Source organism: Raphanus sativus, chromosome 6 (genome assembly GCF_000801105.2).
Source record: "Raphanus sativus cultivar WK10039 chromosome 6, ASM80110v3, whole genome shotgun sequence".
Taxonomy (NCBI): Eukaryota; Viridiplantae; Streptophyta; class Magnoliopsida; order Brassicales; family Brassicaceae; genus Raphanus; species Raphanus sativus.
This window is the reverse complement of record NC_079516.1, coordinates 39,322,295-39,332,038: the sequence shown is the minus strand read 5'-3', so window position 1 is coordinate 39,332,038 and position 9,744 is coordinate 39,322,295. Positions and strand designations below refer to the sequence as shown.

The 9,744-nt window shown below is 36.5% G+C and overlaps 2 protein-coding genes, 1 long non-coding RNA gene and 1 other non-coding gene across 4 annotated transcripts; 1 reads left to right on the top strand and 3 right to left on the bottom strand.

Annotated features, from left to right (window-relative positions):
• Positions 1-1,689: 1,689 nt before the first annotated feature.
• Positions 1,690-3,093, bottom strand: LOC108808469 (uncharacterized). The gene is made up of 4 exons (XR_008935907.1): positions 2,774-3,093; positions 2,530-2,656; positions 2,222-2,305; positions 1,690-1,971 (listed from the first exon to the last, which is right to left on the bottom strand). It is a non-coding gene; the product is annotated as an uncharacterized LOC108808469 (long non-coding RNA).
• A 726-nt stretch (positions 3,094-3,819) lies between these two features.
• On the bottom strand, positions 3,820-6,464 carry LOC108810299 (BTB/POZ domain-containing protein At3g50840). Its single transcript, XM_018582416.2, has 4 exons — positions 5,991-6,464; positions 5,837-5,906; positions 4,625-5,758; positions 3,820-4,470 (listed from the first exon to the last, which is right to left on the bottom strand). Exons 1-4 carry the CDS (start codon positions 6,026-6,028, stop codon positions 3,985-3,987), a joined length of 1,728 nt encoding a protein of 575 aa, XP_018437918.1. The 5' UTR covers positions 6,029-6,464; the 3' UTR covers positions 3,820-3,984.
• On the top strand, positions 4,504-4,576 carry TRNAV-UAC (transfer RNA valine (anticodon UAC)). The gene has a single exon. It is a non-coding gene; the product is annotated as a tRNA-Val (tRNA).
• A 755-nt stretch (positions 6,465-7,219) lies between the features above and the next one.
• On the bottom strand, positions 7,220-8,538 carry LOC108809110 (protein AE7-like 1). The gene is made up of 5 exons (XM_018581241.2): positions 8,309-8,538; positions 8,120-8,225; positions 7,885-7,984; positions 7,744-7,789; positions 7,220-7,501 (listed from the first exon to the last, which is right to left on the bottom strand). The coding sequence occupies exons 1-5, from the start codon at positions 8,421-8,423 to the stop codon at positions 7,401-7,403; spliced, it is 468 nt and encodes a 155-aa protein (XP_018436743.1). The 5' UTR covers positions 8,424-8,538; the 3' UTR covers positions 7,220-7,400.
• Between the last annotated feature and the right edge of the window lie 1,206 nt (positions 8,539-9,744).

The window sequence follows — 9,744 nt, the reverse complement described above, 5'->3', positions numbered from 1 at the left end:
GAAAATAATAATAATAATAATAGTCCAGCTAGGTTTTAGCTATCCAGATTGTCTTCTCAGGAGTGATGATTGCTTTTTTGTCTTGATCTTACCTGGTTTATTGGCGCGAGCCACTTGTGATAAGTGACGTGTCCATTTCTCAATGAGTGATATTGGGGAGACAGGGCTAAACCGCCACCTTTCAGATGTACCAGTTCCGTTGACCTATTCATTCGGTTTGCGCGTTTCCGGTTGGATATCTCTAGACCCGTTATTTTAGAGGTCAGCGGAAACAAACATGAAAAAAGAAAGTTTGAAACAAAATAAATTAAAAACAATAAGCTGAATTTCAAAAATCTTTAGAAGGAACCAAAATAAACCATTTAGTATATGTTTTTTTTGAGATTTGGTTTCCCTTTCTTTATTTTGTTAATTGGTAAAGAAAATAGATTTACTAATCTAGTTAATGTATGTGGATTCGACTGTTTTGTTTTACTCCATTGACAATAATACGATGCGGACCAATTTTTTTGCCTTTCAGCAACACAATTTTTTTATTATTATATTATCCTGCCTTCACCATTGAAATCAATATTATATATATAAAATGGTGAATAAAAGTGGTATCTTCCACGAGTGGTTTATGCCCTGTTCGTTTGGTTGCCGCCGGTTTCAGCGTCGGCGTCGGCGTCGGTGTCGGCGTCAGCGGCTGCGTCAAACTCGTTTATCTGATGTTCGTTTGGTTGCCGCCGACGCCGATACCAATTGTTGTTCATTTCGAAGACGCAGGAAATTGACGCAGCCGCATGACGCAGACGCATGACGCTGTTTTGGGTTGTTCGTTTGATTGACGCTGCGACTATTTTCATTTATTCATATTTTATTTTAAAAATTTGTAAAATTGTATTTTAAATAAATAAAATGTAGTTTAAATATATTTACATCCATAAGAATATTATATTTAATTGGTAATAAATTTTTGGTCAAATATTAAAATATAAAAATATTTGACATCATAAATCATAAGCTAAATAAAAATAAAAATAATACATCAAAATATTACATTTAATTTTCAAAATTATCATTTCAAACAAATAAAGCAAATATGTTTTACAGATAAAAGAAACATGAAATTAAGTTGGTTGATAAAAAAAATATTACAACAAGTCTTAAAAAAAAATCAAATCATTAACTAAAATATGATTTAATATGGTAAACGACCTCTACCAAATCTATTTGTGATGTTATCACGCAAAACCTCCATTGCTGTATCACCTCTCGGTTCATCACCATCACTATGAGCTTCTTCTACTCCAACATCAACATTTTTCCATTCTAAAAAATCTTGATCATCCCGATGTGAATCACGTATGAAGTTGTGTAACGCCATCGTCGCTGTCACCAACTTAATCCACTTGACCAGACTATACTTTGGATGCTTACGGTCCAAAATCCTCCATTTTACTGATCATTTATAAATATTTATAAATTATTTATAAAAATTTATAAACTCAACTCTACTTCTACGTACTATAATTTTTAAACAATAATCACCAAATTATAAATTTAAATATTAAAATATTTTTAACTAACTGTATTTTGAAAATTAGTATTTACTTTTTTATTACATCTTTCAAACATTAAATTTATCGCTGATGAATAGATAACTATTTGTTGGCAATTTGGCATGCATGTGGAGGGAGACATGAGAGTGTGAAAATATAATCCATCATATAACGTTACAAACGAATAAACCAAATCTCAGGTCCTGTAATAATATAACTTTCAAGTGAAAAAAAAAAAGCAGAATATTTGTAGCAAATATAACATTCAAGGAAGTCGATTCGAAAGTATGGCTCTAGTAGACGTGTTCTTATACACAAATGAACGAAGAGGCCATGTACTCTTTTCAAATTTCTTTAGAACAAAGTTTAAAACTTGTGAAAACAAACTCTTATTCAACACACTTCTTTGCCGCAAGTACTTGTGAGCCTGCAAAAAAAGACAGAGAGAGGGAGACAGACACTGAGTGAGCTTCGGTTTGGTTTAAAGAAAAAGCCATGAACTGTGGAAGATGATAACAAGAGGAAAGAGAAGAGTCATGAAAAGTCTGATACTTTGTACTCAACACAACCGCAAACACAAACACAAGTAGATGTACACAAATGAAACCCACAAAGCTAGAGAAACCTATGTTACAAGGATAAAAAACACAGCACATGTAACTCAAAGAGGAACTTACGAGAGAGTGAAAGACAGACAAAGCTTAGGAGAGCTTGAGACACACAGACAGAGCCAGAGATGCTATGGAGAAGCCTGAGAGAGCCTGAGATAAAGCAAACACACAACACATCTTATTCTCAGTTTCAGAATAAATCACATAACAAAAAAAAAAAGAACTAATGATGCAGTTGCGTTGAAGTTAAACTGATAAGACATAACATAGTTAGATTGGTTGAACAACAATGGCATCACTAAAATTATCTATAGATTCAGACAAAACAGAACGAAAAAAAAGGAGCAAACTTTGAGAATTTGAAGGAAACTTACGAAGCAATCGTCGTCAATAGTGAAGATGTACTTCTTCTTAGACACCATATAACTGAAGCAGCGACAAGCAGAGTCCTTGAAGGAGATGCACGAAGCTTGATGGAGAGAGGGTCGAGATGTAGAGAGCCTGAGACAAAGCAAGCACACAACACATTCATCAACATGATCTGTAATAAAAATCTAAAACACAGAAAAACCCATATACACAGACACATCAACACGCAGAGATGGAAGAGAGTCTCACCTGGGTTTGAGATCGAGAGAGAGAGCTCTGGAGATGGTGTGAGAGACGAGACGAAGCTTGATGGAGAGAGGGTCGAGAGGTGGAGAGCGAGCTTGAGATGCGTTGGAGATGGAGAGCGAGCTTGAGAGAGGTTGGAGATGGAGAGCTCGAGATCGTGCGAGATGGAGAGAGGGTCGAGAGTTTGAGAGAGATGGAGAGCTAGCTTGAGAGAGGTTGGAGATGGAGAGAGCTCCAGATGCGTCTGTAGAGGAGAAGAGAAAGCTCAAAGGAGAAGAGAAGAGAGCGGCGTCGATGGAGAAGAAGAAGCGTCAATAGATTTATGTGATGACAAATTTTTTGTAAATATTAAATTAGGTTAGGGGTAAAATTGTAATTGCAGTAAATAGACGCGGATTTACGTCGCGGACGCCGGATTTTATAGCGTCAGACGCAGGTTTGCTGCGTTCGGCCGCAGACGCAGACGCCGGTACCCGCATCAATGAAACGAACAAACGTCTAAAGAAAACATTGACGCAGCCGCAGCCGCAGGTACGTGCGGCGACCAAACGAACAGCGCTTTAGTCAATTCAATCCGTTGCGATCACTGATGTTGAATGGGTAAAAATAAAATTTAAAGAATAACGAGGAATAATGATTCTTTATCAAAATTAACAAAGAACAAATATGTTCTATAATTCTCTAAGAATTTAGGAACAAAGAGTAATGAAAAGGAAAAACTATACCTTACTAATGGTAAATTGTTTAAGGAATATTAAGGAATGTTGTATTTTTCTTCGTTCTCTTGGTTACCAGTTACACCCTAAAAATAAATATGATGATGTTTTCATATAATTTGCTGCATCTTGATATATTTAAATAAAGAGACTGATTAGTTGCTCTATGCCTTTGCTGAATTGTTCACACAAGACTCTTGCCTGAACTACAATCTCTAGAAGACAGGAATTTTCAACAAGTTGTTACTGCTAAGTCCCAAGTCATCTATATATCTTTGTCTCAAAATAATAGAAAAGGTTATAACCAAAAAAAAAAACAAAGTAAAACCTATAGTCATAATATAGTGATATACCCATTTATACCGAACAAAAATGGTAGTACAATAAGAAAATTTGATATTAGTTAAATACCATAATATAAAGTTTTCAACCTTTTACATAATAAAAACCCCGAAAAAATACAATTCAATAAGTACAAGATATATAGTACTAGTACTACTATGAACGTCGTTGACATCTTCGATCGACCATCTTTGCCTCATGCGAATCACAGACCTGTGTCTTGAATTTGCATCCGAACTTCTTGCTGATGGACCACTTTCTTGGCAGCCTACCATACAAATGTTCCTTATCAATCTTTGCGATCACTTCCTTCAAGTTCACATATTCGCTTTCTAAATGGTATAAACGCGTCCTCATCGCCTCCATATCCAAGCGAAGCACCTGATTCTCCCTCACCACTTTCTCCCATACCCCAAAGTCCACTTTTTCTCCTCCCGCCGTCGTCTCACCACCGTCTTCTTCCGTCACTGCCTTTACTAACGTCCTTAGCTGAAGTTGCTCCAAGAACAAGACTTTTACCACGGCTCGCAGTGGCAGGCGCTCGTTGTGAGCTGCGTGTGTGCAACCTTCTATAGTCAGCTTTTGAAAGTCCATCACACTACATATCTTCTCTCTTTCTGCCTCCAGTATCCTCGGATGCGACTATCAACAATAAAAACAAGAATGTTAGCATCAGGTGCTGTGGTGTAGTGGTTATCACGTTTGCCTTACACGCAAAAGGTCTCCAGTTCGATCCTGGGCAGCACCATTTCTTTTTAAAATTTAAACGGTTTTAGACATGTAATGTAAGCATCACCTTGAGATATATATCGATGGCTCTGTAGAGTCCGTCATCGTATAACCTCGCTTCATCTGGTAGCGAGACCGCGAGATTGTAGAATCTTCCCGGTTCGAGATTAGCGTCCGATGCGATTTCACAAAGAACTCCGTCGATCAGTTTCCCAACCACCGTCAACGACGGAGACGATACGTCGACGTTTTCTAGAAAGTGGCGTATGAGTCTCTCCACAAGGTCAACATCGTACAACGTTTCGTTGAGGTAGGAGTAACTTGGGATGAGCAGATCGTCAAGCGTCGCTTTCTCCAAATGGGAACCGATCTTTATCTCCAGGACCGTGCGGCATTTCTCGGAGGTGTTGAGTATGATGGCCGATCGTAAAAGGCCGAAGAGAGCCCTCGTCGTCGTTGAAGTTACCGAGACAGGAAGATACGCGATGATCGTCTCCAGCAACTCTCTCTGTTTGTTCTCCAACGCTATGGTTGATGATGACCTTGACGTGATTCCCGGGATGTGTTTCTTGGCATAGCCAATCAGAGAGGTCTCTATTATGCTGTCACTCAGTTCTTTGGCTTTCATTGCTTGTACTACACGTTTGAAGATCGGAAAGCTCAGTTCCGACAGATCTTCCGACAAAACCTCCAGTTTAGAACCCTTGTTCTGTTTCTTCGTTGAGTCTCCGTTGTTCATTGGCCAGCTGAACAGCGAAGGATCGGCTGATGAAGAAGAAGAAGCTCTGGAGACGATGGAGTATATGCACGCTTTCGTTATACCGATTGATTCGGCTAAAGAAGAGACTGATTCGCACGCTTTTAGGGCTGTAACTGTTTCTTGTGCGTTACGGAAGACAGAGTGTGAAAGAAAGTTGTCCGTCTTCAAAACAAGATTGTCCGGTGAGTACTCTTCGGTCATTTCTAGTTCCTTGGCGGCGCAGCGAAGTAGAACAGCTGTGGAAGTAGAGAGGTTGACTTTGACGCCGTACCATATCTTTACAACCATCTCGAAAATCTCTGGACCTCCGGGAAAATTCTCAAGTCTTATCGGAGGAGTATAGCCGTTTTCTTCTTCTTCATGGCGTTCGTTCTTCTCGTCACTCTGTTCTTGCTCTATAATGAGCTGGTGAAGTTTTCTGCTTTTGGACATTAGAAGGACCTGAAGGGGGACACAAAAATTCCAGCTTAGTTTGTAATAATACTATGCAATTCAGACAAGAAGTTCTTTTTTTCAGACCTTATTGAGATGATATGTCATATCATGCACTTTTACTTCTATGTTGCTAGATAAGCCTGTGGCACAAAGCCTGCACCCAAAAAAACAAAAGAAGATCAGCATTTTTAAGCTCATAATCTGATTTTTCTAAATCAGTGTCTTGTCTTCTTCTCACCATGCTTGTCCCTTTGAGCTCTGCTTCTCTGTCCCCATTGGAGAAGTTGTTCCTTGCTTTGAAGCAAATCTCTCCTTGGAAGTGGAAGCAACTCAAATTCTATTAAATCTAATAATCTATGGACAGGTTATATTCGGGTTTGGGAAAAGTGGATCAATTTGCGTCTTTCTTAATAAATATAGATATGTCTTTTTAATTTTATACTATAAAGCATTTAATTGTTTAATATTTGGGTGCAGAACAGCCAGAATCTCAAGAAATTGGGCACTGAAAAGAGGCAAAGTCATATTCATTTGTTAATCATAACACACTAATCACTCCCCTGATCCCCTCTCATGGTTGCTTTCAGTAGTTTTCCTTTTCAACTCCTGTTTGTGAATGCAAATGATTCTAAATTTCTAACAAAATATTAGTTAGGATATAATAAATAAATAAAATCTTCAGAAAATCATGATGTAAATGTGGAAGCAAAGATATAGCTGGTCAATATTTATTGTTTTTGTTTGTATATATAATGATGATGATTTCAACTCCTCAATCATGCTTTTGAAAGTTTGTTGGTACACAAAACATTACTACTCAGTATCAAATCAATTCATGCTTAAAAGACAACTCATTTATTCTTACATCTATCAACCCTGTTCTCAGATCTCTCTATGTATGACTTGTTAAGTGAAAACTGAAAACTCATATTTTTATGGATTAAACACTAGCAATTAGGAAATGTTGTGCTCATACGCTATATATAATTAGTTTAGTTCAACTAATTAGTTGATTAAACTAACAAAACATTGTCAGAGAAACAAACGGTCAACTGAATGTTTTACCGCAACCACCAAAGTAGCCTCCATATAAAAGGACAATACAAAAATCTACACGACCAGGACATGATATGTGTGATTAATGCAGACAGGACAAGTACTGACTGATTACGAAGAGTCTCTGTCTTCTCCTTCATTGGCTGTCTTAACCAACTTAACCAAACAGTTCGCTGGCACAATATCAAGATTGGTCCATTCACCACCTCTGGAACTATGGTTTAGATTCATAACTTAGATACAGAATACAAGTAAGCCTAGTGATAGTAGTCATGGAAACTTATCTTAGAGAGGAGATGTTTCATATCTTATAAACACATGTCAATTCTCAAAACTATAGAAAGCCAAGCATAAGGAAAATACATTGGTTTATTGACAGCTTCTCTGATAAAAAAAATTCTACGGTTAGCATGAAGAAAAGGTTTGTAAATTGTAACATTATCAAAGCAGTATACAACATTCAAGCATCGCAAAATGTGTATACTGACATTAGCAATACAAAAATAGAAAAAAAAAGAGCGGTCTCTTAGGCATACAATACAATCCCAAATGTGAAATTTTGTACAAAAGAGTAAAAGTAAAATGCTCTGATTCACATCTCAGTGGAGCAGATACACTCATCCACAAGCTGGCGAAGATTAGGATTCTCCAATGCAGCAACCACTCTTTCTTTATCATTCAGCTGTTTATTCACTGCAACAACAACAGCAAAATGTTCCCAGTGCATTAAAGTTCAGAGCAGAAGACATCAATTCTCACCGAATACAAATGATAAAAGCTGAATATAGTCTTCACCAAGGACAAGAGCCTAGTTTATGACATGGACATATCATATACATACTCTTGCAAGCTATACAGTTGTCAAGGTTTAAAAAGAGAGCACACATGACTTAAAAGTGGCTTAAACCATCTCATATACCTAATAACTTCCTTACCTGAATCTTCATCGGCGTGAGAACCGGGAGACACTCTGATATCAACCTGAACATTAGTAAAAGGAAACAAAAACAATCACACATATATAACAAATGACACCATTGAAAGAACTTGTCTTTTTAGTTAAAAGCATAGTTGACCTTATAATGGAGGGGCAAGCATTCTTTAAGCTTAGCTCTCAAACACAGACCAATTATAGTTGCCATACTACAATGCTGGATCGTCGGTGTAAACGTTATCCTGATTTGATCACATCACCAAAACCCTCAAAATCACACAGAAGAAAGAAAAAAGCCTCACACTTTTGGATCCAAAATTAAAAAAGTTTGAAACTTTCTTTCTCATCAAACAGAGGAATAATAATAATAAACTCACAGGATGCGATTAAGCTTGTCATCGAGAGTGATGGAGTCTTCAGACAGAACACTTAGTTGCTCCAAGGAATAAGGGTGTTCCGGATCTCTTATGTCTCTTACATACTTTGTCTATTTTCGTCAAAGAATCCAAAATAAAGCAAAAATCCAAAAAAAAAAAAACTGATCTAACCAAAGTTAAAAAGGATATCATAGATGTCGAGAGGATCAAGGCCGTCATCATCTCTGTACTGATCTTGTGTACGAGCGAGACGTTCCTTCCTAGCTTGCACTACTGGATTCGCGTTTATCATTCCCAGCGTCATTTCTTCTTTCTTACCTCAACCTTCGTTTACGGAACAAGGCTTTAATTAATTTTGTTTAATTGGTGATCTGTTTTCAATGGTCACGGGATGTAATAAATTTTGTAGTGATTATTAGACTCTTTAACAAATTTTGCAGTGATTAGTACTCTCTCTGTTTCATAATAAGTGTCATTTTGACTTTATTTTTTTTATTCCCTCTGTTTCATAATAAGTGTCATTTTGACCTTATTTTTTTGTTAAACAAAGAGTGTCACTTTATAATTTCAATGTAAATTATTCTAACTTTCAGCTGAAAATTAATTGCAAACTGCATTGATTTTATAAATAAGTTTATTTATCTAAAATACTATTGGTCAAAGAGATATAATTAACTACAATTTATATTTATTTCAACAATTTTCTTAATCTATGTGAAAAATGTCACAACGACACTCTTTAAAAAACGGAGGGAGTAGTACTTTTTTATTGAATGAACTAGATTTATTTAATATTATTTTATATGATCAATATAAATTACATTAAATTTTGTATTTTCTTACTTCCATCTCTTGAGATGAGAGCCATAAGAAACACTCTCTTGTCAGACTCTTCACCTAAAAGCATCAAAACGCAGCGTTTGAGTAGAGGATCATAAAGATGCTCGTGGCAAACGACGTCAGACGCGAGAATTAAGTCAACGTCTCGACGCAAGTCCTCCACGTCACCCAGCTTCTCCCAACCTGAGAGGCGCCACGTAGACTTCCCCGCCGAATCTGATTGCATTTAGAAGTTTCATTAGTAATGACGTCATCAAATGTTATCAAGAAGACCCTCTAAGTAAGAGAGAAGGTTTAGAGGATCGAATGTACATTAGTCTCTTTTTTTTTTTTTGTGCACGTATATTAGTCTATCATCTATACTATTAAAAGGGAAGCAGTGGTGAAAAATCGACTTATGCAAGTTGTTTTGAACCTTTTCATTTTTAAATTCTTTTGGTTTTACCCTGTTTAATATAACAAAACTTGACAAACATATTCCACTACATTATATCATATTATTTTTTAACTAACCTGATCATTTTAATCAAATGTTAACAAAATTAATAACATAAATCACAACTTATTTGTAAACAATACACCATTACAAAACTTGCAACCCTAATATCAATAGTGATATCATCTTATATAAGTATAGATATCAGAAATCTCAGAAACATCCATATCTACTCTTTCTCAGTGTAAGTAATGGGCTTCATATAAGTTTGACAACTGGGCTGAGTTGTGCACAAACCCAAATCAAGATGGCTAGATGACTTTGGTTCACGTACAAGAAAAGGAAAATT

Excerpts from the sequence above, each read along its gene's own strand:
- LOC108810299 (XM_018582416.2), bottom strand. The coding sequence starts at position 6,028 with ATGGGGACAGAGAAGCAGAGCTCAAAGGGACAAGCATG. Across the intron at positions 5,907-5,990 it reads AGCTCAAAGGGACAAGCATG|GCTTTGTGCCACAGGCTTAT; the intron begins GTGAGAAGAAGA and ends TTTTGGGTGCAG. Across the intron at positions 5,759-5,836 it reads TGACATATCATCTCAATAAG|GTCCTTCTAATGTCCAAAAG; the intron begins GTCTGAAAAAAA and ends GTCCCCCTTCAG.
- LOC108809110 (XM_018581241.2), bottom strand. The coding sequence starts at position 8,423 with ATGACGCTGGGAATGATAAACGCGAATCCAGTAGTGCAAGCTAGGAAG. Across the intron at positions 7,985-8,119 it reads GACAAGCTTAATCGCATCCT|GATAACGTTTACACCGACGA; the intron begins GTGAGTTTATTA and ends TGATCAAATCAG. Across the intron at positions 7,790-7,884 it reads GCTTGCCCCTCCATTATAAG|GTTGATATCAGAGTGTCTCC; the intron begins GTCAACTATGCT and ends ACTAATGTTCAG.